General features: G+C 37.1%; 1 protein-coding gene across 6 annotated transcripts in view; it reads right to left on the bottom strand.

Annotated features, from left to right (window-relative positions):
* The window catches only part of DET1 (light-mediated development protein 1 / deetiolated1 (DET1)), a 362,730-nt gene that overhangs the window by 109,815 nt on the left and 227,017 nt on the right, over nucleotides 1–25,898 (bottom strand). For all 6 annotated transcript variants that reach the window (XM_089385889.1, XM_089385891.1, XM_089385892.1 and 3 more), the window contains one exon: nucleotides 8,070–8,165. In XM_089385889.1, the coding sequence (XP_089242015.1) occupies nucleotides 8,070–8,165 (96 nt within the window). The remainder of the gene's footprint in view (nucleotides 1–8,069; nucleotides 8,166–25,898) is intronic.

Here is a 25,898-nt window from a genome sequence, read left to right as displayed (position 1 = left end):
GTGGCAATGGGATCACCCCTTTCACCAATCGTGGCCAACTTATACATGGAATACTTTGAAAAGAAAGCCCTTGAATCATACCCTTTGAAGCCAGCCTGGTGGAAGCGATTCGTCGATGATACCAATATAAAATGGACACATGGTAGAACAGAGCTTGACAAGTTCTTTATTCACCTAAATTCTATCTCTCCAGAAATAAAATTTACTATGGAGTTGGAAGAAAACATGAGCATCCCATTTTTAGACGCACTCATCATCAGAAAAGAGGATTTCTCTTTAGGGCATAAGGTTTTCAGGAAGACAACCCACACAGAAAGCTACCTCCACGCTGATTCCCACCATCACCCAGCCTAGAAGTTTGTTGTTCTAAACACTCTTGATATTAGAGCCCTTCGAATTTTTGACTTTGAACATCTAAATGAAGAAAAAAAGCATTTAGTTTCAACCTTTAAGAGTATAGGCTACAAAGAAAAAGAGATTAAAAGAGCAATAGAGAAAGTTGAAAGAAGGATGTTATCTCATGATCCTAAGGCTCAAGACCAACCTCAGTGTGGTAGGGTATTTCTACCTTATATTCACGGAGTAATAGATAAGATTGCTAAAATCCTAAGGAAGAAAAACATAATCACGCAATTCTCAGCTCCCGGAACTATTAGGCAAGGTATGAGGACTGTCAAAGATAATATTGATAGACATCAACTTAAGGGAGTCTATAAAATAGATTGTTCATGTGGGAAAAGCTACATCGATGAAACAGGTCGCTCCCTGCAGACAAGACTCAAGGAACATGAAGCTGATATTAGGAATGAAAGGTCCCGTACTTCGGCCTTGGCGGAACACTCCTCAAAAACTAAGCACCATGTCTGCTTGGAAAACACCTCAATTGTCGCAAGGGAAGAACAGCATCATAGGCGAAAGATTAGAGAAGCTCTTGAAATTATCAAGCATCCACATAATCTCAACAGAGACAATGGTATGGAGATTAGTGGTAGTTGGCTTCCCTTAATCAGAGAAATTAAGATCACCAATACAGCTCAGGTATAGCAATCAGTGGGTAGGTATCCCTCTCCTGGTTTAATAATTAGTAGTTAGTAGCATTGCTATAATAATTTAAGTATAATAATAATAATAATTAGTATTTAATTATAACATTTACAATAATAATTATGATAAGAGCTATTACAATTATCATTAACTATTATTATAAATTGTTATTATTAAGTATTAATTAAAATCTATTAATGAATCTATTAATTAGTTAAACTAGTTATATAAAAATTAAGCATGTCCTAGGAAAATTTTCATAATAATGATTACTATTTTAATTATTAATATTAAGTATTAAGTCTTGATATTGATTATTAATATTAATTAAGTATTTATTATTAATTAATGATTACTAATTATTAAGTGATTATTAATTATTAATTATTAATATTGATTTTTAATATTATTAATATTAATTAATTTTAATATATTAATTATTATTAATATTAATATATTTTAAATAATAACAGTAATAATTTTAATATTAATACAATATATTACTATTCACTAAATACTAATATACATAAAAATAAATAAATATTTCACATACTATTATCATTAACTATTAGTATTAGTATTAATTTAAAATCTATTATTAAATCTATTAATTAATTAAATCTATTAGTTAGTTAAATAAAAATTAAACATGTCCTAATTTTAATTATTAATATTAATTATTAGGTCTTGATATTAATCATCAACTATTATTAATATTAATTAAGTATTAAGTATTAAGTATTAAGTATTAATTAATTTTTGATATTGTTAATATTAATTACTTTTAATATATTAATTATTATGAATATTTGGAATTAATATTATTAAAACAAGCCGACATTAATCTCTTCCTTAAAATCTACTCTCATAACAATTTAAATACCTAAATCAAGCTCTTCTACTATCAACATTCAAGAAGTCCTGATGATGGATCCCGGTTGGGATTTGAAACGTTGACGAAAAGGGTTTTTACTGTGGATTCTCTGGTAATTAAGTCAAAAGATATAAACCACAGATGTCTTAAATCAAGAAACTACTTGTAAAAGGAGATCAAGACCAAACTGTATAGAAGCATATCAAGCCCATTCGAATGATCTGATGATAAGCTATAGTCACTTTAAGGGCCTCAAATCATTTTCAGAAATTTTGAGTATCGTATGAGCTATTGCCAAGGGTGGTAGCAGCCTCTCCCTCCATCAAATTATGACACTTTGAAGAAGAATCAAGTTCACATTCTCTGGAGTAGTATAGTGATATATTACTCGAACACTTTCTATGATTATTGAAAGCCCTAAAAGGACCAGACATACTATTAAAGGTAGCAGAAGGAAAATTTTGTGCAAACCTATCGTTGAGCAACCATAAATCTCTACAAGGGAAAGAAACAGTCTATTACATTAAGGAGTATCCACAACCAAAGGAACAACAGTTAATTATTTTGAGAACATCTTGACTCAACATCTTGAAGGCAGCCTTGAAGGAGGTACAAATTTACCCTTGAGAAGCAGTCAATTTCAAGAAAAGGTAAGGTTGTTATAAGGTATGTATGACATTATTTTTGTTTAAATATAAATATGCATTAGGGTTTTGCCTATGTTTTGAGTCTAGGGTTTGTAGTCTTATATTTATTGAATATTTTTTGAATATCTAGAATTATAAACTCTAGATAGATATTGATTAGAGAACCCTAGTCAATGGAAAAACCCTAACCCTAGTCTAATTATTCCTTCATAAGAAACCCTAGCTTTTGGTCTCTAGGGTTTGTAGGTAGTCTAGGGAGAAATGGCAAACCCTAGTGAAGGTAAAATTGAATTTGAAATTCAAACCCTAGGGTTGATGTTTTGAAAAGCAACATCAAGAAACTTAGGGTTTGGATCTGGAAACCCTAGGAATTCTCCCTCTAAAAATTCCATGAAATCCCTAGATTATCAAAATCATAATCATGCTCTTGTACTTGTATACTTTTGGTAGTACTTGTCAGTGAATGTTGCAGGTACATAAAGAAATGTTGATCTTATGCCATGAAAAGCATGATGAATGAAGAGAATAGTAACTTGGTAATCAAATTGGATCCTTGGGCACTCTGATAAAGGTAGACTCATATGAAGATGGACCATGAGGATGTGGATGCTTCGTTGAAGAAGATTGTCATGGTGAGAGGGAGCCCTTCAAGGTTTGTAGAAGAAGCAACTAAAGGTATGTTTAAGATTATAAGAATTGTAATAGGTCTCCATCATAAAAGAAGGTACGATCATTTTGTCTTTAAAGTTTTTCTTTATGACTCTCTCATTTCTAGGGTTTTGCTATAGAATCATAAAGATTCTTATATTGTTAGGGTGCTTGATTAAATCAACACTTGTAATACTATCTTTTGTTATTTGTTAACTTTGGTAAAACCCTAGCCTTTCAATTTTTAGGATTTGTTGATGATATCTAGGTCATACGATAAAAACCCTAGCTTTTTAGGGTTTGGTGATAGTATACAGGGATTATAACAAAACCCTTGTAGAAGCTGATAAAAGATCCTATGGCATGAACAATAAAACCCTAGGTGTAAATGCTTCTGACATGGTTAACATGGTTTAAGGTTGGATATCTAAGGTTTATTATTAAAGTTTTGATGATAATATCTAAGGTTTGTGACAAAACCCTAGCAAAGGTTGTTGTAAGAGTTTAGGGCATGAAAGTGTAACCCTAGTTAATTGAAACCCTAACAAGGTTTAGGTCTTGATATCTAAATTTTAATTTCTTATTCAAAGTTTTTGATAACCCTAGATGCTCTCATTGATAAAGTTAACTTCATGCTCTTGTATATTTGTGCTTGGTCGTACTTGTTGATAAGATTTGTAGGTACATAGTTTTCAAGAGGTTGATGATGACCTTATGATGATGTTGAGCATGATGGAAAGAGGGAGTTGTAAGAACCCTGATGACATTGAAGTTCACGTTGATGTTTGAAACATGACCTTGTTGCCATATGAAGATAAAAAGAATGAAGTTTAGGAAGGTCGAAAGTTCTCCAATGACATAATGATGCAAAAGGAAGAAGAAAAAAGTTGTTGATGATGGGCTTATCTCAATAGCTTGGGGACAAGGACATGATATGTCATGACTAATAGTCGTACAGGCCATGAAGAGAGAATAAGATCAGAGAATGGCTAAAGCACTGTTGATGGTCTATCTTGTTTGATGAGTGGTGAACAAAGACTCAGTTGTTTTGAGAAGTGTTAAGGTTGAGTTTGGTGTTGCATGAGAAGGTTGGAAAAGAAAGCTTCCGTCAAGAATTGTTTGGATATTGTGATGACCTCAGCAGCATCAGAATGATTGTAGACCCAAGATTCTATGCTAGCATATTGATAGTAAGAACCAATATATTGCAAGTTTAATACTGGTTGGGGTCATGAAGCTACAATATGTTCTGATGGATGAACAAGCAGTGGATGTGTTGATCTCTCCCTGAGAAGTTTTGAATATTTGATAAGAATGCTTGGATTAATTTGGTTGAGAGGGAGACATGAGTACCTTGGGCTGTGTGTTTGAATGATGGTACTTGGGAGGACATTTTAGCATGGTTGGTATTGAGATCTCAGTTATTCTTTGGCCTTGATGATGTTTAGATCCCAGTGTGGGAGGGTATCTTGGTCTTGAGGATAAGGAGCTCCATTTTAGTGATATCTTGACCTTGATGATACCTAGATCCCTGTAAGGTTTAGTGTCCTAGAATGAAGGCCTAGATGGTACCTATATCCTATTGGACTAATATCAGGGTTGTTGCCTGGCAAAGTTGCCTTGATGACACCGTAGACCCTGTTAAGTTAGTAGATCCTTCAAATAGTGTCTTGGAAATGACACTTGGATCCTTGAATTGGTGTCTTGGTGGTAACACGTGGAGCTTTGAAATAGTGTCTTGACACTTATATCTTTGATACCTTGGCATTTTCTGGCCTTGATGGTATCTAGCATTGTATATGTTGTTGTACTATTCTTGTAACATTTCAAATTGAGGTCAACCTTGTACTGGCTGAACAATTATGAATGCCTCTCTAGTTAAGAGGGAGTGTTGAGAAATGTAACAAGTATCGGTCTTCATAATTGTTGTCTAGCTCAAAACATGATGTAGTTTATATGTATTTGTAAAAAGAAGAAAAGAAAAATTATTGTAAAGATCAAAGAAAATTATTTTTGTAAGCATGGATTTCATGCTCTATTTATTATATTTCTAGGTCTAACCACCCATTGTGTGCTTCTAGGGTTGAGTCATGAATCATTGTCATTGTCATCATGTTTCAGACCCTTCCTGAGCTTGTTATGTCAAAGAAAGAAAAATTATTTCATGTAATTTGGTCATGTAAACCCCCACCAAGTCAGCCTGCCCTCTCCTCAGGTCGGCCTCATTAAGGAGCTTCAACCACTTATATATAGTTATGCATTTGACCTATTGTGAAGCTATCCAAGCAATAGATTCGATCTGCAGTTTCTAAGTGAAGAAAGAAGTGCAATGGGCCTAGAAAGGAAGGTCTTAACATTGCAAGAAAGAAGGAGTCCAAGCGAAGAAGAGAGGGACCAAAAAATCTTCTCTTATTCTGACACACGAGCGAAGAAATATGAGATAGAAGAATGAAATTGCAGGGCCTAAGGTGCAGGCCGAATTTCAGAGTTGCAGAGAGGGTCGAGACCCTTGTTGACTTATTTTGAAGAGCTGACGTGTGTTGACTTTCAAAGAAATTCGCTAGAGTTTGACTAATCCTATTGGAAGGCTGACTTGGTGGATTGAAGGTCTTTGTCTTGGTCAAAGGGTCTTGGTTGTCTCATTTGATTTGGTTCTTAAAGGGAAGAGAATTTTTGGGTTTTCGCCTAGAAAAGGGGTTTTGTCCTGGTTGAAAGCCCACATCCTATGTCCTTGTTGTTTTGATCTTCATGCATTTATGTTTTGGTAGTTGCTTGATGATAAGAAGATAAAAAGACAGAAAAGAAGATAATAAGGATACTAAGATATCACAAGTAATTATCAAGATAAGAAAATCTTTCTGCCTTTATGATTTTCTAACATTTTCAACCATTGAAAAATTGTTGCAACCTATATCCTAATTTGCTCATCAAGTAGCCTTTGTTTACTTCTTGCTTATCATCCATTTTAGGCTATTTTGTTATTGTTGTGATAAATTTTGCATGTTGTAAATTGTATTGCTTAAAAATCCTAATATATAACAACAATTGGTACCTTAAACGTAGCATGCGTTTGGGAACCTATTTGAGCCTCTCTAGGACTAATGAAGCCCTCTAGATTTAGCCATAGGGTCCTCTGGACTCGTTACTTTGAAATTACATTTCATCTCACACAGAGCCCTACTTTATTGGACATTATCCTTGGGTGCTTTATTTAGCAAAACAATTGGAGGGTATTTGGCCTGGGTTATCTAATCTCCAAGATCCATCGAGGAAGCCTCCTTCATGGGGATAGTATCTATAATATATATACAAAACAGTAGAGGAGCAATTGCTAAGGTGAAAATGGCAACTAATCGTATCGCTGTGCTTAAACTAGAGTGCTTAGTAAGGATTTGCAGTAAGGTGCTAGTTTTTGTGGTAACAAATACCATAAGTATCAAACCTATACAATGAGAACATGACCACATGTAAAGAAGGCACAGTACATCTGTAAATTGAGGGCCGAGGCATGAGACTGGAGATGGTTGGTATACCATGGTTGCGGGATCAAATAGTGACGAGAGCTCTATGACTAAGGGAGAACAAGGAAAACATCTATATCTGACTAGCATGAGCAAGGGATCTCACGTGAAATAGAACACACAACATTTACAGATTGTGTGGCTCTGAGACTGTTACCCCTGAGTGGGAAACATGCCTCAAACTATGCCATTGATGCAGTCCTCACTTGACATGAACATTTAGTTGCCTATCACAATGATAATTTCTTTGATGCAATTCACAAATACCCCGCTTATGACAATAAGCTTTACACTAATGTGCAGGCTTGTCATTCATGGAAACATTATCTAGCAAAGAATATGATCATCCAAACTGACCAGAAGCCTCTACAATTTATGCAGACATATGAACAATTGCAAAATGGCTGCTATTTGAATTTTGGAGTCATCCATGCATCTTCAACAGTTCCACTTGAACATCAAGTCTAAGAACAAAAACACCAATTGAGTTGTAGACTGCCTCGACTGACATCTAGGGGACCTTAGAGTTGGGCATGCCCCATATATATCTTCTCACTGGGTCCCATGCAGCACCAGGACTCCTAACAAGAGATTCTTCACCTTGGCCTCTGATGCTAGGAGAGATAGTTCAGTTTGCTCCAAAACCCATCTCAGGATTGTACAGCTAGGCCCCCTCAACTCCAAGTTTTTCCCAAATGATGTCATTAAGTTTTGCATCATTTCTTTCATGGTGATAAATGAACACAACAATAGCTCTTCTCCCTCTACTTCTATTTTCAGTTATGATGCAGATGGTCAGCTAGGGCCTTCTGCCTCCAAGGGTTTTCCTCTTCTATTTGACATATATCCTACTTCTTTGTTTTTATTGTCATTTATATCTCTTGTTTTTTTGTTAATATTTTAACATCTAGGAGTGTTCTAAATATTCACAGTCTATTAACTACTAATTTACGCTCTAGAATCTAGACCCATTGACCCTTCTTGGTCATTTGCGGACACTAATACAATTAACAGGTCCCTTCTTCGTCATTTGTGGACATTAATAAAAGTATCTTATCTAACTTATCTATTAACTATTAAAAGATTATAATAATAACAGATCCTATAACAAGATGCCAGAACAGGACCCAAATGATGTAAGGATAACAGGATGAGTATGCCCTGCCATAGAGACCAGTATAAAATCCATATCTTAGTTTGCACAAGCATAATCAAGAATCCGTGTGGATGAAATATATATCAACTTCTTGTGAAAATAAATATAAATAAAGTTACTTACTAGGACACTATCGTCAAAATATTATATGGTATAAAGTTACTACAATAAATAATTACCTTCTCATCAAAGTGGAAAAGAGATTGATCAAAATAAGGAGAAGGGCTCTGTGACTGAGAATTGAAAGGAATACATGCCAGCGTCTTCATCACAAACTGCAATACAAAATTGCAAGAATTCACATATTTAAGTTTTTAATACAAATGAAAATTGAAAAAATACACTACATCAACCACAAAACTAACCGATATTTAATAAAACTATTTTGAAGTAAAACGTAGAATAAAAACTGAGATAACAGGAAGACATTCACAACATACAAGGTCCAATAAGAAATAGGATAATTTCAGAAATGTAACAAATTTCCTATGAATGCATATATTCAAGAAGAAAGATGGATATTGAATGAAAGAAAGAGTAAAGAAAACCTTGTGGAAAGAGCTATGTTGCCAAGGTATTTGGGTTCACCAATGGGATGAGGCTATGGGGGCAAGGATGGAACATTTTGAAGCAGCAGACTTGTGTTTGTCTTGGGTACAGTTTATGTGTGTGTGCATGTGTGAAATTTATATAATTTATAATTAGAGAACATGCACATTGCATAATGTCATTTTCACCAAGTAACAACAAAAACATGCACAACGTTGCATTGCATAATCATGACATCTAATTCTATTATGATTTATCAAATTCATAATTCTCATTCGGCATTTATTCATTGAAGTTTTGAACAGTCCAACAATGATTGGAGCACCGAATCCCTTCACTGCTGGGCTGCCCTCTTCCTTCCTTGTGGGACCGTTTCTCTCTTCACTGCTGGAAATGAAATTGTAAAAATGAGAGGGTAATTAACTGTCTCGAGTGAGGGGTGAGGTCATTGAAGGAGCAGGGTTTTGGGGTAGGGCCCCACCCTATCCTTGCATTTTTTGGCCTTTTTTTTACATTAAAAACATAAACTTTTTTTGGTGGATGCAACCAATGTTCCACCAAGTTTCTGAGGCAGGGGGACATGTGAATGGAGACATACAGGGGGGACACGCGGGAGCACCCCCAAATTTTAGGGAAATTCAAGGGGGGCGGGGAGTGTTGGTGTGTGTGTGTGTGTGTGTGTATTCAAATTCAAATTCAATAATGAAATACATTGGTTCATACATAATAAATGATTCAATGAAATAAAAATAGCAAAATATTGTATACATCGACTTAAAGTCATCATTCATTATTCTAGAATCTAATTATGTTAAAATTAGCAACTATGGCCAAATTCCACTCTAGGCGGGTCTTTTGAAGAAGATAATTATGGCATTGAATTCCTCTTTTTGAGAGGACCAAAATTGACCTAAAGATCGTCAAATTTGGATAAGAAGAAATGGGTTTTTGAATTTATGTTCTCTCTCATGTAAAATATCAAGGTCGGCCTCACCTCTATGTAGGCTCATCAAGCACAATGGTCACGTCTCTTGACCCCCATCGAATTGTATATATACAGGTGCTTTCACCCTCACTCACACATCCATACTTCATTCTTCTTCTCTCTAAAATAGCCGCAAAAGATAGAAGTCTTCAGCAAAGATGTTAAGGGCAAGGTTGGCATCTTTCTTAGACTCCTTAAGATAGAAGTCTCCAGCGAAGATGTGAAGGGCAAGGTTGGCATCTTTCTTAGACTCCTTGGCGGGCCGAGTTCCACAGCAGGATGTCGAGTTTGTTTAGAGGAAGTCTAGGCTAATGTAATAAGTGTTGAAGGGCTATTCTGGGCTGCGTCTATTTCTCTTACAGGCCACAGTCCCTCTATGAAGATTACAGGGTTTGAACATACGTTCAATGAAGGTAATGAAGCCTAAATGTTATCCTAGCCAAGACCGCACCTACAGCAAGAAAGAGCAGAGTATTTTGAGGTCACTCTCATGGGTTTGCTGCTGTAAGTTAGGGCTGATAAGTGCCCTAACCAGAACTATAATATTGCCTAAATTCAAACTGTTTTGGGTGTTTTATCTTCAACTCAGAAAGCAATATTTATTGATCTAGGATCGAGCTCCTTTTGAAGTCAATTTTGTAGCTTCTATGACCATCATTGATTTCTGATTAGGGCAGAAGACTAAAGAGCAGACTTGGATGGGCTATCTCCTTAGTATTTGGACAATGATATTGGCAAGTCTATTTTGACTATGATTGTACTCTCTCTCTCCCCTTCTCAGCTTAACATCTGATATTTATAATAAAGAAGATTGATCAAGGGTTTTCCCCACCTTGGGGTTTTTCCTGTGTTCTCTTGTCTTGGCATGTCTTCTGCATGTATGGTTTATGTTCTTTCTTTAGTTATAATGGTTAATGTAATTGCCAAAGAAAAGAAATGGACTGTTAATAAGGCTTGTTGTCGCACAGATTGCCACGACAACGCTCAAACCGGGGGCTGTCACCTTGATCCCCGATCCCTCCGTTTAAGCCGTCTCCCGAGGCTAAGGGGGGTAGACCCTATGGGATGAATGAAGACCAACTGTGAACCAGTTGGGTTGGGAGACATAACAAGGCAATTTAGCACTTGATTGATTTTGGAAATTAATGTACTAGTGCCTTATGAAGTTAATGATTAAATAATTATTTATTAAACGTTGCAGAATATCAACCATGTAAAGCAATCATTTATCATCAAATATCCCAAGCGATACAAGCTATTCAATAAACTCAACGCTTTAACAATGATCCAGCAATTAAACTTCAAGAAAAATCAAATGCTTTAAATTATTATAAAATTTAAATGCTGACCAATTTCGAATAGTTAATTTCCAGATATAAACATTTAAGCACATTAACTATACCACAACAGAAAAAAGACTTCAAAAAGAATTTCCAATTTTTAATTAGTCTTTTTTCAAAAAAAAAAAAAATTTTAAATATTTTTTTATATGTTTTATAAAATTCTAAGCTTAAAATATAACAAAACTAATTTAAATCTAAACTAAAGGAAATTTAAAATTATTAAAAACTAAATCCTAAAATCAAATAAATCTAAAAATCAAAGCAAAAAATGAAAATCTAAAATTTTTTTTTATGATTTTTTTTTTTATGATTTTTATTTTTTTATTTTTTATGATTTTTAAATGAAAACAAAATTTTGAAAATTTTTTATGAAACCTAAACTAAATAAAAACTAAAGATTATAAAACTTTAACCTACACATGAATATATATATGAAAATCAAACGCATGAGAAATTTAACCTATCCTAACACTACATCACCGTACGCATATGTCAAAAATACCTACGCTAAATCTTTACAAAATAAAAATGCGTTCATAAATCTTAAGTCCTAACTATACCATAGCTTTAATTTAACCAACGCATAAAACTAAATATAACCCTAGCCGTATATACAAAGAAAATCGAAATGCTTTGTTATTTTTACGTTTTAGATTTTTTTATTTTTTAGATTTTAATGATTTAAAACCATAAAAGTAAAATAAATAAATGTGAATGCAAACAAAAATTGAAATTTTATTTTTTATGGTCCTACACATATAACAAAACAAAACCAAAACTGGGGCGATGGAAGCGATGAGGGTTCACAGTGATGCCTGCCTGAACAACAAAGATACGGTGTTTCAAGCGCGAACGAAGGCCCATAGTCGTGCCTCTGTTCGGCAGTTAAAACTGGTTTCTGTGTGGGCGGATTTGCTGGGCACTTTTCATGGCTCGGCTTTGAACAAATCTCCGGACGGCTGCCAAAATGATTCTTCCGCACCTCTTCTGCCTAAGGTTAACAACAAGCTTTTCTCATGGCCGAGGAATGCCAGCGAGTCCTCTGCTCACGTCGCAGGCCAAACCCAGAAAGTATTCTCGATAAAGTACTCGTCACTTCGCCAAGGGTTAATGCCGGTGCTGGATTCCCAAGCGAGTATTCTCCAGGACAGAATGCTGAGCTCAGTGGAACAGCGGCATCTGTTGGGGTTCTTTAAGCTGTTGCAAAACTATGGTGACGCAGAGGAGCTGAACATAATGGTTCTGGAAAATGGATTCTCGGATTTTCTGGACCAGCAACGGATGCCTTCATTTGTCATATCCAAAGAGGATGCGAGGCAAGTGTATGACGAAATGTCTCACCGAAATTTGGTCTCTTGGAGGGGCCTGATCTCCTTCTTTGCACAGAATGATTTTTCTGAAGAGATCTTAAGAAACCGGCGTGAGATGAGGGGTTTAGCTGCCGTAGGGCCTCTGCTCAGCCCTGTAGACAAGGAAGCAGTGGGTTTCAGAGAGGTTTCGAACCCATGCGAGCCTTTCCTAGCGATTAATAGTGCTGGCTGCCCTGTGAAGAAATATCAAAAACAAGCACAGTTAGGGCCCTCAGTAAGCTATGCTTGCACCAGATTCCTCTCTTCTCAGATTCACAGAGGAAAGCAGGAATTAGATCTCCCAGAATCTTTCCAGATCTTGATTGTGCTCCTCTCTGGCAAATCTCTACTTCAGTGGGTGAGCTCTTCAGATCTAGTCCAAGACCTCAAACAAATCCTGGAATTTAAGTTGGGGATCCCCTCGGCATCTCAACGACTCCTATACGAAGGTAAACAATTGGAGGATTCTTATCCACTTTCTTTTTACAACATTCAAAGAAATGCATCCATTATTTTTTCCCTGCGTCTGAGAGGGGGAGCTGTTGGACAGTCATCTTCAGCTGCAGCTTCTTCTTACAAAGATGCTGTCCATGCTCAGATGCCCAAGAAAACAGCACCACCAGCCCAGGCTCCAAAACCTTTTTTGGTGGACAGACTGGAGGAAATCCCATCCATTGAAATAATGCATCCTACGATGGATACGCAATACCAACTGTTCGCAGAGAATGGAATCATTTGCAGGTTCAATGGGCTATGGCCACGCACAGCAGATCTTTACCAATGGATTCACTCTAACTGGACCAAAAATTGCAAGGTCCTTCTCTGTTCAAAAGGTTTCTTCATTGTGTTGTTTGCTTGCAGTGAGGACTACCAAAAAGCATTAACTGAAGGCCCATGGTTTTGGGACTCAGCGGGTTTATTCCTAACCCCTTGGTTCCCAGATTTTGATCCTTCCACAGCAATTATCACCAAACTCCCCATCTGGGTCAGACTTCCTAACCTCCCGGCGCATTTATGGCACTCTGTTGTGTTTCAAGGAATAGGCAATTCTCTAGGACGCTATCTCGATACAGATACCTCTAGAGGGGAAAAGAGCATATACACATTCGCCAGAATCTGTGCAGAAATAGATATTAGCAAAGGTCTACCTGATCAGATTATTCTCAAAATTGGAGATTTCCATTGGACTCAGACTCTGGATTTCGAGAACACAGCCTTTCGCTGCCGAAACTGCCATCTCACAGGGCACCTTCAGAATTCGTGTCCTTCGATGCCTGCCAAGAATAAGAAAGTCAATTCTAAGCCAAAATCCAAAAGCTGGAAACCTCATGCACCTCCCCCAATGGATGTTTTTGTTTCTAGCTCAGATGAAGAGGATGAGGAGGAGGATGAGGAAGATATGGACGCAATGCTGGCACAGGATCCGCCATCGACTGGTCCTAAGGAATCCAAGGTCCTTCCTAATTCACAGAAAAGAACTCATGAGTGATCTCCTTCGGATTCAGACAAGGAGATCTCTCCTTCAGCCTAGCTCAGTTTACAAATCATGCCAGCCCAGCAGAGTAATCTTGGTTGGGTAAAAGTTGGTAAAAAGAAAGGAAAAAAAGGCCGAACCAATGCTTCTACCCCCGGTGAGTAGAATCCGTGGTTCGGCTCATGCTTTTCTGCTCGTCTGGTTTCTTCTTGCTTAGTTCTGCTCTCTTCTGAACCTCTCTTCGGGACCGAGGTGGATTGTCTATCCTTTCCGGCTGCCCGTTTTCTTTTTAGGGGTTCTGAAGTTGTTCCTTTTAGCTTGTAGTGTCCTCTGTCAAGTATCTTTATGATTATGTCCTTCTGACAGTTTTGGCTTTCGACCGCCCTGCGCGATGCGCTATTCTAAGTTTTCATTTGCTCTGTTTTCTCATTTTAGTCTCCTGAAGTTAGGCCTGCTGTTAAGCGGCCCGTATTCTGCAGATGCAGAAGTTTGTACTATATTTTCTTTTGTTAATATCAAAAGCTGACTTACACAAAAAAAATAACAAAACAAAACCAAACCTACGCTAAACCTATATCAGCAGGCATAATAAAAAGGTTTGATAACGCTTACCCACGCATAAATCAAAATCGATTTATTTTTTTTATGACTTTTATCTGCAGGCTTCCGTGAGAACTTGACTGCTGCAGCGTCGAGAATTTGCGGGCTTGGAAAGTAGAAAACGCAGCAAGGAGAAGATGGCAGCACTTAGATGATGAGGATGTGGGTCGATGGATGAAGGCAGAAAGAGTTGATAGCAGACTTGTTGCAAGGAGAAAGGAGATACTGCGTGTGGATGGACGCTGGCAAAAGTTAAGCAACGAATAAAGGGAATGGAGCAGTGTTTGAGGGATATACGACTGTGCAGCGAGGAATGGAGCAGGTAGAGGAGTGATGAGTTGAAATGCTGAAGTTTTTTGGACAGCAGAATCGCGTGGAGGAGAACAGCGACTTGGAGAGGCAAGATGGAGTTCTAGCAGAGAGCCACGGGAATGATTTTTGTTTGCAGGTGCGTGGAATGGCTCGAAGAATGGAGGACGCAGGCAAAGGGCTAGCCAACTAGAACAGCGTTGAAGGCTGCAGAGAATCGTGGCAGCGTGAGGTGAAATGAGAGGCAGAGGGGCAGCGTAGGGAAAAAATCGAATGGCAATTGTGGATTGCTTAAGGCAGACGTGAAGAGAGAAATGCATAGGTGGGTAATGGGTGCTGCAGAAAGGCAGCTTGCAAGTGAGGTAGCTGACTGCGATAATGGAAGAAGCTGGAAAAGGTAGGAGCTGAGCAAAAATAACAATGCTAAAACTTGGCACAATCTAGGAGCCTCCCTAAAAAAATTTCGAAAATTTTCCTGCAGAAATGAAACCCCAGCAAGCAAATAGCTGACCCTCTTCAGAAAACCTGTTGAAGATTATCCCTGCAGAATTTTCAAAACCTGTACCTGCAACCTGAAGACAATGGAAACAAACAGCCAGAACCTGAAAATGCAAAAAATAAATGAAACCCTAAAAACCAGCTAAATAATTACAGTATTTACAAACTAAAGGCTCTAGATAGCCAGATTTATCGGATGCTTCAGAAAAACCATTCATGCATTCATAAAAAAAATAAATTTCAAATGATAAGCCTAGGATCAAAACCGGCTGGGCTCTTTCAGAAAACGCAATCCGGGAGTTGGTTGGTTCAGCCAAGAACCTCCCCGAACACCCGGTAAACTCAAAACTAAAGATATCCTGCACAGCTTAAATCAACCATTAATCATAGAGGGAGAAAACAACAGTGAAATTCAGATCAAATGGAGATACCTGCCATTATATTTCAGAAGTTAAACTATCATTCAAACCCCAGAGATCAGACAAGATACTTGTGCTTAAATCAATATTCATCAAGCTATTACCAATGGCTGAAAATAAAATTATGCGGAAAAATAAAACATCTTACAGCATTTCCAGAACAGTAACACCAGCAAGATTTTCAACCCCAAAGTCTTTCTTTATTGCACAAAAAATGACTACAAGAGAGCTTTCTTTAACACCAGACTCTAAGATCCAATCTGATCTCAAATGACCCCTAACACCCTATTTAAAGGAAAATTTCCCAATGGCTAGTTCGAGTGATCCATGTCAAACTAATCTCGACCACCGATGAGGATCAAAATCCCTTTCAATCTCATCCGTCGAAATTTTAAATGCATTTTTAAATATTAAAAAATTAAAACTTTGCATTTATTTTCTCAAAACTTTGACTTATTATTATTTTATTATTTTACTTTATTTTTTAAACTTTTTTATTTATTTTTAATTTACTTACTTTTTTAAATTTTATTTTATTTTATTATTTTTTAATTTTATTTTTTAAATTTTTAAATTTTATTTTTTTTTGTTATTTATATATTTTTTTATTATTTTTATTTTTTATTTTTTTATTGTTTTTGTATTTTTATTTTTTTTTATTTTTGGATCCTCGAACTTAGCCCTTTGAAAAAATCACCTAGGACTTAGGACTTAGGACTTATGAGGGGATAAAACATTTTCTAACCCTCAAGACACTTTACGTCATGACTTTTACAATTTTACATCTCAACGGGGAAACCCATTTGATATAAACCCTCATAGACCCCTCAGCTCTGCGACACAAATATAATCTAGCAGATCAAGCAATTTGTAATAACCTAACCAAATAGTTAGAATTATTTCCAAATTACTTTTACATAGACTCGAAGCACACTAAGATTCCCCTAAGATTCTAATGACAAAATTCATTCCGGCTTTGGGGTTAGGTTGAAGGAAAACTCTGCCGATCATGGATCAGTGAGACAAAAAACCTTTCGGAATGTAGATTATCACTAGAAAATTAGGTTTGCCTAGGAAATTTACATACATGACTGAGATCTGCTAAGATTATTTACAATTTACACATGCAAACTGAGTTTACAAGATAACATGATTAGGCTGATGATGATAGTCGAATGGCACGGACACGTTGATCAAGCGCTATCCCTATTGTGAAAAAAAAAGGGGGTGTACTGCTATGGGTAGTTGACACGTAGTGGTCAACATCTTGCTCTACTTGGGGACACGTTGCTGCACTGCAGGAATGTAAGAATCCAGAATCTGCATCCACGCAACACACATTAAAACATAAGTAGCGTCCATCCCAAAAATCATCATATAACATTAAGCACAGGAAAGATATAAGCTCTTCATTTATTAACTATCTAGTAACATGAAAAGTAAATCTAATCCTAAAACGGAAATGAAAATGCTAAGAAAAACAAGGAGTAGGGTTAGAAATACAGAGGATGCCCCATGGCATCAGAGGTGTTCAATATAGTGTATACTGAGCATTTGCCTGCTTTCAGGCAAATCTGTTGGCTGCTTATCGGATGTGCCATGTCCAATTCTGCATACGGTAGGACTTTTCCCTATCCGAAAATCAAGCTGCTCGCGGCCGTCTGATGCATCAAATCTTTTTCTCATTTTCTTTTTCTTGCGCTTTTTCTTCGTGGCAAGCTGTATCACTGATGACGTGGAACTTTCTGCTTCAAAGCTCTCAGATGAAGTATGTAAGATATGCGTGACATGTCTTTCTTCATTCTGCATCTGCCCTGTCAAGGATGATGGATCAATCTCACAGGTGCCATGAGTTATAACTTGATCTTCTATGACTGGTGGATTAACCGTGTGAGCATCAATCTGATTATTAATTTCCCTTTTATCCAAGTCACCTTCAATTATCCACTTTTCAATGGAACAAAGGACCTCATAATAAGATGGAGCTTGTTGCAACAGATAAGGAGGCTCCTGATTTATTGACGTTCCCTGGTTTCTTTCATCCTCTGACCATTGTTGAAATTTTTGAACCTGTATTTTAATGGCATCTATCTGACTAGAGTGTTCAACCTTCATAGCACTGATTTCCCTGGCATGGTCTTCTTCCATATCTTTTATTACTTTATCGTTCTTTTCCTTTATGGTCATCAAGCAATGCTGCATAGAGTTTATCTCTTCCTTATGATTTGCTTGCATGGTAGCCAACTGATTATTATGATCGAACGTCATGATAGTCATTTCTTCATCCATAGTTAATAACTTGTTTTGCATAAAATTAATTTCCCTATCATGATTAGCTTTCATGGTCGTCATATTTTCCTCTAAGCCTGATAACTTGCTTTGTATAAAATTAATTTATGTGTCACGATTAGTTTTCATGGCCTCAATTTCCTTAGCATGTTGATTTTGCATGATCTCCATCTCCTTATTACGTTTTTCCAGGTGGGTGCATAAAGTTCTCACATCACTGGCGTAATTAGTTTGATTGATCTCCATATTTTTTACCAACCACATTAGTTCTTGTATAATTTGCTTCTGATCTTCCTTTTCATTGTCGACACTGATTTTGTAATTTGTCCCTGCTTTTCCACTATCATGGATTTGATCTGTAATGATACAGGTGGATGGCACATTCTACTATGAAGAATTGCCTTGAAATCTTTCATCGACAGCTGGACCTTTTATAAGATTACTTTCATTTTGTTGCACAATTTTAGGGGCACAAGGCGAGCTATCTTGATCACCATATCTATCTTTAAAAGCATTGTAAATGTCTTGTAAAGAAGTGAAAGAGTCTTCAGGACATTTATTAAACCAATTCAAAGCATCACCCTCTAAAGAAAGGACAAATAGACGCATTTTGACATCTTCATGATCATATTGAGGAAGTCTACAATACATTACCATTATACGATAAAAACTCCATAAATGCCCTCTAACAGTGACTGAACCACCACCCAAGAACAAAGGTAATTTAGCAATGGCTACTTCCGGTAAATCATGGAAATCATCAGTAAAATGACATGGTTTAAATGAATAATCCATGATGAATAACGAGGGACCAAATGGATGATAGAGAGAGATCTCTGCTCAAGAAAATCAAGAGATGAAATAAGTGGAGTCGCCACTTGAACAATGAATCTAATTCCAGGATCCAAAAAGCAACCAACAAGCAGATATGAGGGAGGCTTTTTGTCTGGGAAAAATAAATGAAAAGAAATGGAGTCACCACCCAAACAAGAAACGAACTGAAGAGTAGTTGCTGATATGACAAAAGATAAGGTGATGAAAAGATCCAAATGATGCCAAAAAATGTTGAATCTGCTAGCTCAAATGAGAGATGAGAAAGATGAAAGAATGATGAGAAATGAGAAGATGAATGCCGTTGAAACGCCAGGGACAGAAAAACTCTATCCCCGACAGTGGTGCCAAAAAATGTTGTCGCACAGATTGCCACGACAACGCTCAGACCGGGGGTTGTCACCTTGATCCTCGATCCCTCCGTTTAAGCCATCTCCTAAGGCTAAGGGGGGTAGACTCTATGGGATGAATGAAGACCAACTGTGAACCAATTGGGTTGGGAGACACAACAAGGCAATTTAGCACTTGATTGATTTTGGAAATTAATGTACCAGTGCCTTATGAAGTTAATGATTAAATGATTATTTATTAAACGTTGGAAAAATATGAACCATGTAAAGCAATCATTTATCATCAAATATCCCAAGCGATAAAAGCTATTCAATAAACTCAACGCTTTAACAATGATCCAGCAATTAAACTTCAAGAAAAATCAAATGCTTTAAATGATCATAAAATTTAAACGCTAACCAGTTTCGAAGAGTTAATTTCTAGATATAAACATTTAAGCACATTAACCATACCACAACATAAAAAAGACTTCAAAAAGAATTTCCAATTTTTAATTAGTCTTTTTTCAAAAAAAAATTATGTTTTTAAATATTTTTTTTTTATTTTTTATAAAATTCTAAGCTTAAAATAAAACAAAACTAATTTAAATCTAAACTAAAGGAAATTTAAAATTATTAAAAACTAAATCCTAAAATCATATAAATCTAAAAATCAAAGCAAAAAATGAAAATCTAAAGTTTTTTTTTATGTTTTTTATTTTTTTATTTTTTTTATTTTTTTTTATGATTTTTAAATGAAAACAAAATTTTGAAAAAATTTTATGAAACCTAAACTAAATAAAAACTAAAGATTATAAAACTTTAACCTACACATGAATATATATATATATATATATCAAACGCATGAGAAACTTAACCTGTCCTAACACTACATCACCGTACGCATATGTCAAAAATACCTACACTAAATTTTTACAAAATAAAAATGCGTTCATAAATCTTGAGTCCAAACTATACCATAGCTTTAATTTAACCATCGCATAAAACTAAATATAACCCTAGCCGTATATACAAAGAAAATCGAATTGCTTTGTTATTTTTACGTCTTAGAATTTTTTATTTTTTAGATATTAATGATTTAAAACCATAAAAGTAAAATAAATAAAAATGAATGCAAACAAAAATCGAAATTTTATTTTTTATGGTCCTACGCATATAACAAAACAAAACCAAACCTACGCTAAACCTATATCAGCGGGCATAATAAAAAGGTTTGATAACCCTTACCCACGCATAAATCAAAATCGATTTTTTTTATGACTTTTCTCTGCAGGCTTCCGTGAGAACTTGACGGCGACAGCGTGGAGAATTTGCAGGCTTGGAAAGCAGAAAACGCAGCGAGGAGAGGATGGCAGCACTTAGATGATGAGGACGCGGGTTGATGGATGAAGGCAGAAAGAGTTGATAGCAGACTTGTTGCAAGGAGAAAGGAGATACTGCGTGTGGATGGACGCTGGCAGAAGTTAAGCAACGAATAAAGGGAATGGAGCAGCATTTGAGGGATATACGACTGTGCAGCGAGGAATGGAGCAGGTAGAGCATCAATGAGTTGAAATGCTTAAGTTTTTTGAACAGCAGAATCGCGTGGAGGAGACCAGCGACTTGGAGAGGCCAGATGGAGTTCTAGTAGAGAGCCACGGGAATGATTTTTGTTTGCAGGTGCGTGGAATGGCTCGAAGAATGGAGGATGCAGGCAAAGGGATAGCCAACTAGAACAGCGTTGAAGGCTGCAGAGAATCGTGGCAGCATGAGGTGAAATGAAAGGCAAAGGGGTCGCATAGGGAAAAAATCGAATGGCAGCTGCGGATTGCTAAAGGCAGACGTGAAGAGAGAAATGTGTAGGTGGGCAATGGGTGCTGTGGAAAGGCAGCATGCAAGTGGGGTAGCTGACTGCGATAATGGAAGAAGCTGGCAGAGGTAGGAGCTGAGCAAAAATAGCAATGCTGAAACTTGGCACAATCTAGGAGCCTCCCTAAAAAAAACTCGAAAATTTTCCTGCGGAAATGAAACCCCAGCAAGCAGATAGCTGACCCTCTTCAGAAAACCTGTTGAAGGTTATCCCTGCAAAATTTTCAAAACCTGTACCTGCAACGTGAAGACAATGGAAACAAATAAAAAATAAATGAAACCCTAAAAACCAGCTAAATAATTACAGTATTTACACACTGAAGGCTCTAGATAGCCAGATTTATCGTTATGTCACAGAAATATTTTCAGAATTTAAATTTAATGTGAGATGCTTCAAAAAAACCATTCATGCATTCATAAAAAATAAATAAATAAATTCAAATGATAAGCCCGGGATCAAAACCGGCTAGGCTCTTTCAGAAAACACAATCCGGGAGTTGGCTGGTTCAGCCGAGAACTTCCCCGAACTCCCGGTAAACTCAAAACCAAAGATATCCTGCATAGCTTAAATCAACCATTAATCATAGAAGGAGAAAACAACAGTGAAATTTAGATCAAATGGAGATACCTGCCATTATATTTCAGAAGTTAAACTATTATTCAAACCCCAAAGATCAGACAAGATACCTGTGCCTAAATCAAAAGATGAAATACATGATCACTAGTAAGGAAATCCAGTTAATCATCCTGTAAATTATGTACATACAGATTTAGAGTCATTTGTTTTGTTTGCGGATGATTTTAATGAGATAGATAGTCAGTTAGTTCAAGCAGAAGATATACCAGACATTACAGAAAATTTTAGAAAAATTTTGAGAAAGGAAAGTGAAGAAAGGTCCGCTGTCATAGAGTCAACAGCTGAGATCAATGGGCAGCAAACAGAAAATGCAGAGACATCACATTTTCAGCACTTAGAAGACGATGAGGATGGTCTTTGGACCATGGATTTTGATGGCGTTGTGGGCAGCGATGGTGCTGGTATAGGTGTGTGGATTCGAAGTCCATTTTCTGTCCGAAACAAAGTCCCAAGCAAGGTACGAGTATGTTCTTACAAATTGGCATTCGATTGTTCAAACAATGAGGCTCTCATTGCTGGCCTGAAAATCCTTCGGAAGCTGAAGGCAAAAAAGATAGCAGTATATGGCGACTCCGAGTTGGTTATAAAGCAAGTGAAAGGTGAGTTCCAGGCCAAGCATCCTCGTATGCGAGCATATCGAAATGCTGTCCTAGATATCTTGAAGCTGTTTTCAGAACATACTTTGACATGTGTGCCCCGTATCCAAAATGGTGTTGCGGATGCATTGGCTAAGGCAGCAAGCAATCTAAAAATCCCCATGAATTCCAGCAATAAGTTTGAGATTTATGTGAAGCACCGTCCTACGGTTCCAGACAATCAAAGATGTTGGCAAGTTTTCCAAGATGACGAAGAAATCAAGGATTTTCTGCAAGTTGAAGGTGAGTTCACAGATGACGTAGAAGTTGTTGACACCTAATCCGGAACGGATGGGTGAACTGGACAGTCATCTAGAAGATGAATTGATTCGTCATATGAATGTATATAAATAAATAGTTAGCTAATGAATAATACATCAGTTCTTTTCTCCCGCTCATCCTGGAGTTACCCTGGCCTGACATGGTATCAGAGCACAGGTCCCAGAAATAGCTGTAACTCCTGTTGTTCTGAGAGCTGCTCATACCTGAGCGCTGCTCTCTCCTGAGCGCTGCTCTGCTCTGACATCCTGAGCGATTCCCTGAATGCACTATAAGCGTTGATGGGATATTGAATGCCCTGCGCTCTCTGACTGCCAGAGACTGCGCCCTCTCAGATCATGAGTCATTGATAATGAATGCGCATAAGCGTTGATGCGTTTCACCTGGACTTGAATTCGAAGACTTTGAGCGTTTACCTATCCTGTAACCCTCGTAATCCTCTAGGGTTTGCTCCAACACCTGCTGTGCATCACGCAATTTCCTAGCAAAAACGCGCATTGCAGAATCCTTGGATACAATCTCTTGAAGCTCTGTCACGGCTTCCTCTAAGAGATTCTGGTGCGATTCCAATATGGATAATATTTCTTTCGTCGTTGTCGCCGCGGCTGCCTCCAGAGGAATGCGAGACCCTTGAAGAAATGTGGGAATCGAACCCCGATTTTGGTCCTGTGGTAATATAATTCGTGGAGCTACGTCCTGTCCTGGAGAAATGCTGTGAAAAGGTTTTTTTATAGCGAATCAAATTCAGTTTGATGTCCCAATGGTTATGCGCCTCCTCGAATGGTAAGACTGCAGTGTGCATTCTGTGTCGACTGTGTTCAAATACCGATGGCATTTTGTAAGTCCTCTTAAAGACCGAGATCCATTAACAAACTCATATATTGAAGAACTTTGATGGTGAATAGCATATATGGTGAATGCATAACGTTTTTTTGGTATTCAATTGAATGGTGATTCGGTTCTGTGGAGAAGTCCTTTCGGACTTGTAGAAAAACAAGTGCTGCCGCATAAAATTTCTGAAGTTTTGCAGTGACCTATGTACGCTATGGGGAGATCCGCATAAGATTGTATGTGGCTCGGTAATTGAAGCGGAAATAATCAAAACGTTTTTTTTTACCATGCATTCATTTGGACACAAAGCTGCGGGGATTGTTGGCTTCGAATTACAGTGATAGATATTTCTTTCAAATGTTTTGTGCTTTATTTTGTGATCTGTGCGTGGCCTTTGAGATTGCGGGAATTGGAATATTAATACAGTGAAGTGAAGTGATATAGTGAAGTGATCCTTGCGCATCTTTTCAATTGCATTATATATTGATATATTGAAGAGATATATTAATAGGATGAGGTGATATATTCCATTGCGCTTTTTTTCAAAACGTAGTAGTATTGCAGTACAATGAAATGCTGATGTTTTTAGCAAATATTAGAGGGATTTGAAGGCTGTAACGTAAGGATTTTTTTTTAGCAGAAGTAATTTTTTACAGAATGCATTCAATCATCTCTATGGTCGGAATAGTTCTCACTGGCAAGGAGAACTATTCTGAATGGTCTCGGATGGTAAACCACACCCTCATCTACAATGAGCTGTGGAAAGGAGTGTGTGTCGGAGAAGAAGACAAAGACCCTGTGCAGCCTACATCAGATAAAGAACTTGTCATTTGGGAAAACAAGAACAGCAAAGCCTATGCATTGATCGCAGCATCTGTAAATGAAGAAGTAAGTCGTCATATTTCATCCTATTCCACTGCCTTTGAAGCTTTACAAAAGCTGAAAGAACTCTATGATACACATTCTGCACTTGAAGTTGTTCAGCTCATGATTAAACTCTTCACTCTTGAACTGAAAAATAATGATCCTCTTGCTCTTGCATCTGAAATAAAGTCTATAATGCATGATATTAAATCCACTAAGGTTGAGCTGGATATCTCTCTTATTGCCTTTCTCAAAGCACTCTATCCTACCTACTCTAATTATCTTGAGTCTTTACAAGCAAATGGAAATCTTAAAGATATAACCTTTGACTCTCTTGTGAAAAAGTTTGCTGAAAGAGAGAAAGCCTTTGGAAAGAAAACAGTCCCTGAATCTTCTGAAGAGACTGTTTGCCTTGCTCATAAATAAAAGCATCCTGCTCAAGATTCTACAAGAGGAAGAGGTGGACGAAGAGGAAGAGGAAGATACTTCAGAGGCAGGGGGGGCAGACATCCTCAAGCAGAAAAGACAGATCTGCATTGCATTCGCTGCAAACGAAATGGATCACATGATGCTTCTACATGCAAGCTACCATGGGACAAAGTTGAGCAGAGAAGAAATCAGCAGAAAGGTAAAACTGATGACACAGACAAAGGTAAAGCACCTGAATCCGCTCACTATATTGAGGCACAATGTAACATTGGAGTAAATGAAGATTTGTTTAATGCTTCACTTGCTTCTTCGAAAAATCACTGGTTGCTTGATTCAGGAGCAACCTGTCATATGACTCATAGGAAAGATTTCTTTGAAAATTTCACTGACAATGTTGATGGAGCAGTATACTTTGCAGATCAGTGAAAAATCAAGCCATCAGGGCTTGGCACAATCAGGGTTAAACTGCCTGGTCTTCCAGACTTTCTTCTGGATCATGTTCTATATCTCCCACAGCTCAAGAGAAACTTGCTATCCCTGGTCCACATCCGCCAGCAAGGTCACTCCATTCACATGTTTGATGGCAAGCTTGAGGTAAGAAAGACATCTGACCACTCACTTGTCATGAGGGGTATAGAAGAAGAAAGACTTCTTAAACTGCAAGGAACCTCTGCTCATGCACAACATTTCTCATATATTTCTCATCATGAAGAAGGTGCACTTCCATCAAGTTTAATATGGCATGCTAGATTTGGACATTTAAACTATGATAGTCTCCGCTTGTTGAAGAAAAATGGTGTTGCTGGTTTGCCTACAATTCCTAGAAAACATAAACAATGTGATGCTTGCATTCTAGGAAAGCATAGCAAATAGTCTTTTCATGATTCACATTCAAGAGCACATAGGAAGCTTGAACTTATTCATTCAGATTTATGTGGTCCAATGCCTGTTCCTTCTGCAAATGGAAATAAATATATCATGACATTTATTGATGATTACACCAGAATGTGTTGGGTTTATTTATTGAAGAACAAATCTGATGCTTTTCAAACATTCAAGAATTTTCATAAGTGGATTGAAAATGATGCACAATCTTATATTGGGTCTATTCGCACTGATAATGGAAAAGAATATACATCAAATGAATTTGAACACTATCTTCGCCAACATGGGATTAAACATCAAACAACTGTGCCTTATAATCCTCAACAGAATGGTGTAGCTGAAAGAATGAACAGAACAATTTTGAATATGGTACGATCTATGCTTTTCTTCAAAAATGTAAAGACAATGTTTTGGGCTGATGTTGTTCTATGTGCTGCATATAAAAAGAATAGATGTCCATCTAATGCTATAAGAAACAAGACTCCTTATGAATTGTGGTATGGACATGTTCCTTCGGTAAAACATCTCAGGATATTTGGTTCCACCTGTTATGCTTTAATACCAAAGGTACATAGAAACAAACTTGGTGCTAGAAGTCGTAAGT

Source organism: Pinus tabuliformis, chromosome Q (genome assembly GCF_031772625.1).
Source record: "Pinus tabuliformis cultivar Carrire ecotype Pingquan chromosome Q, CPIR1, whole genome shotgun sequence".
In the NCBI taxonomy this organism is placed as follows: domain Eukaryota; kingdom Viridiplantae; phylum Streptophyta; class Pinopsida; order Pinales; family Pinaceae; genus Pinus; species Pinus tabuliformis.
Note: the sequence above shows the minus strand (reverse complement) of the source record. Positions and strands in the feature narration are given on the sequence as shown.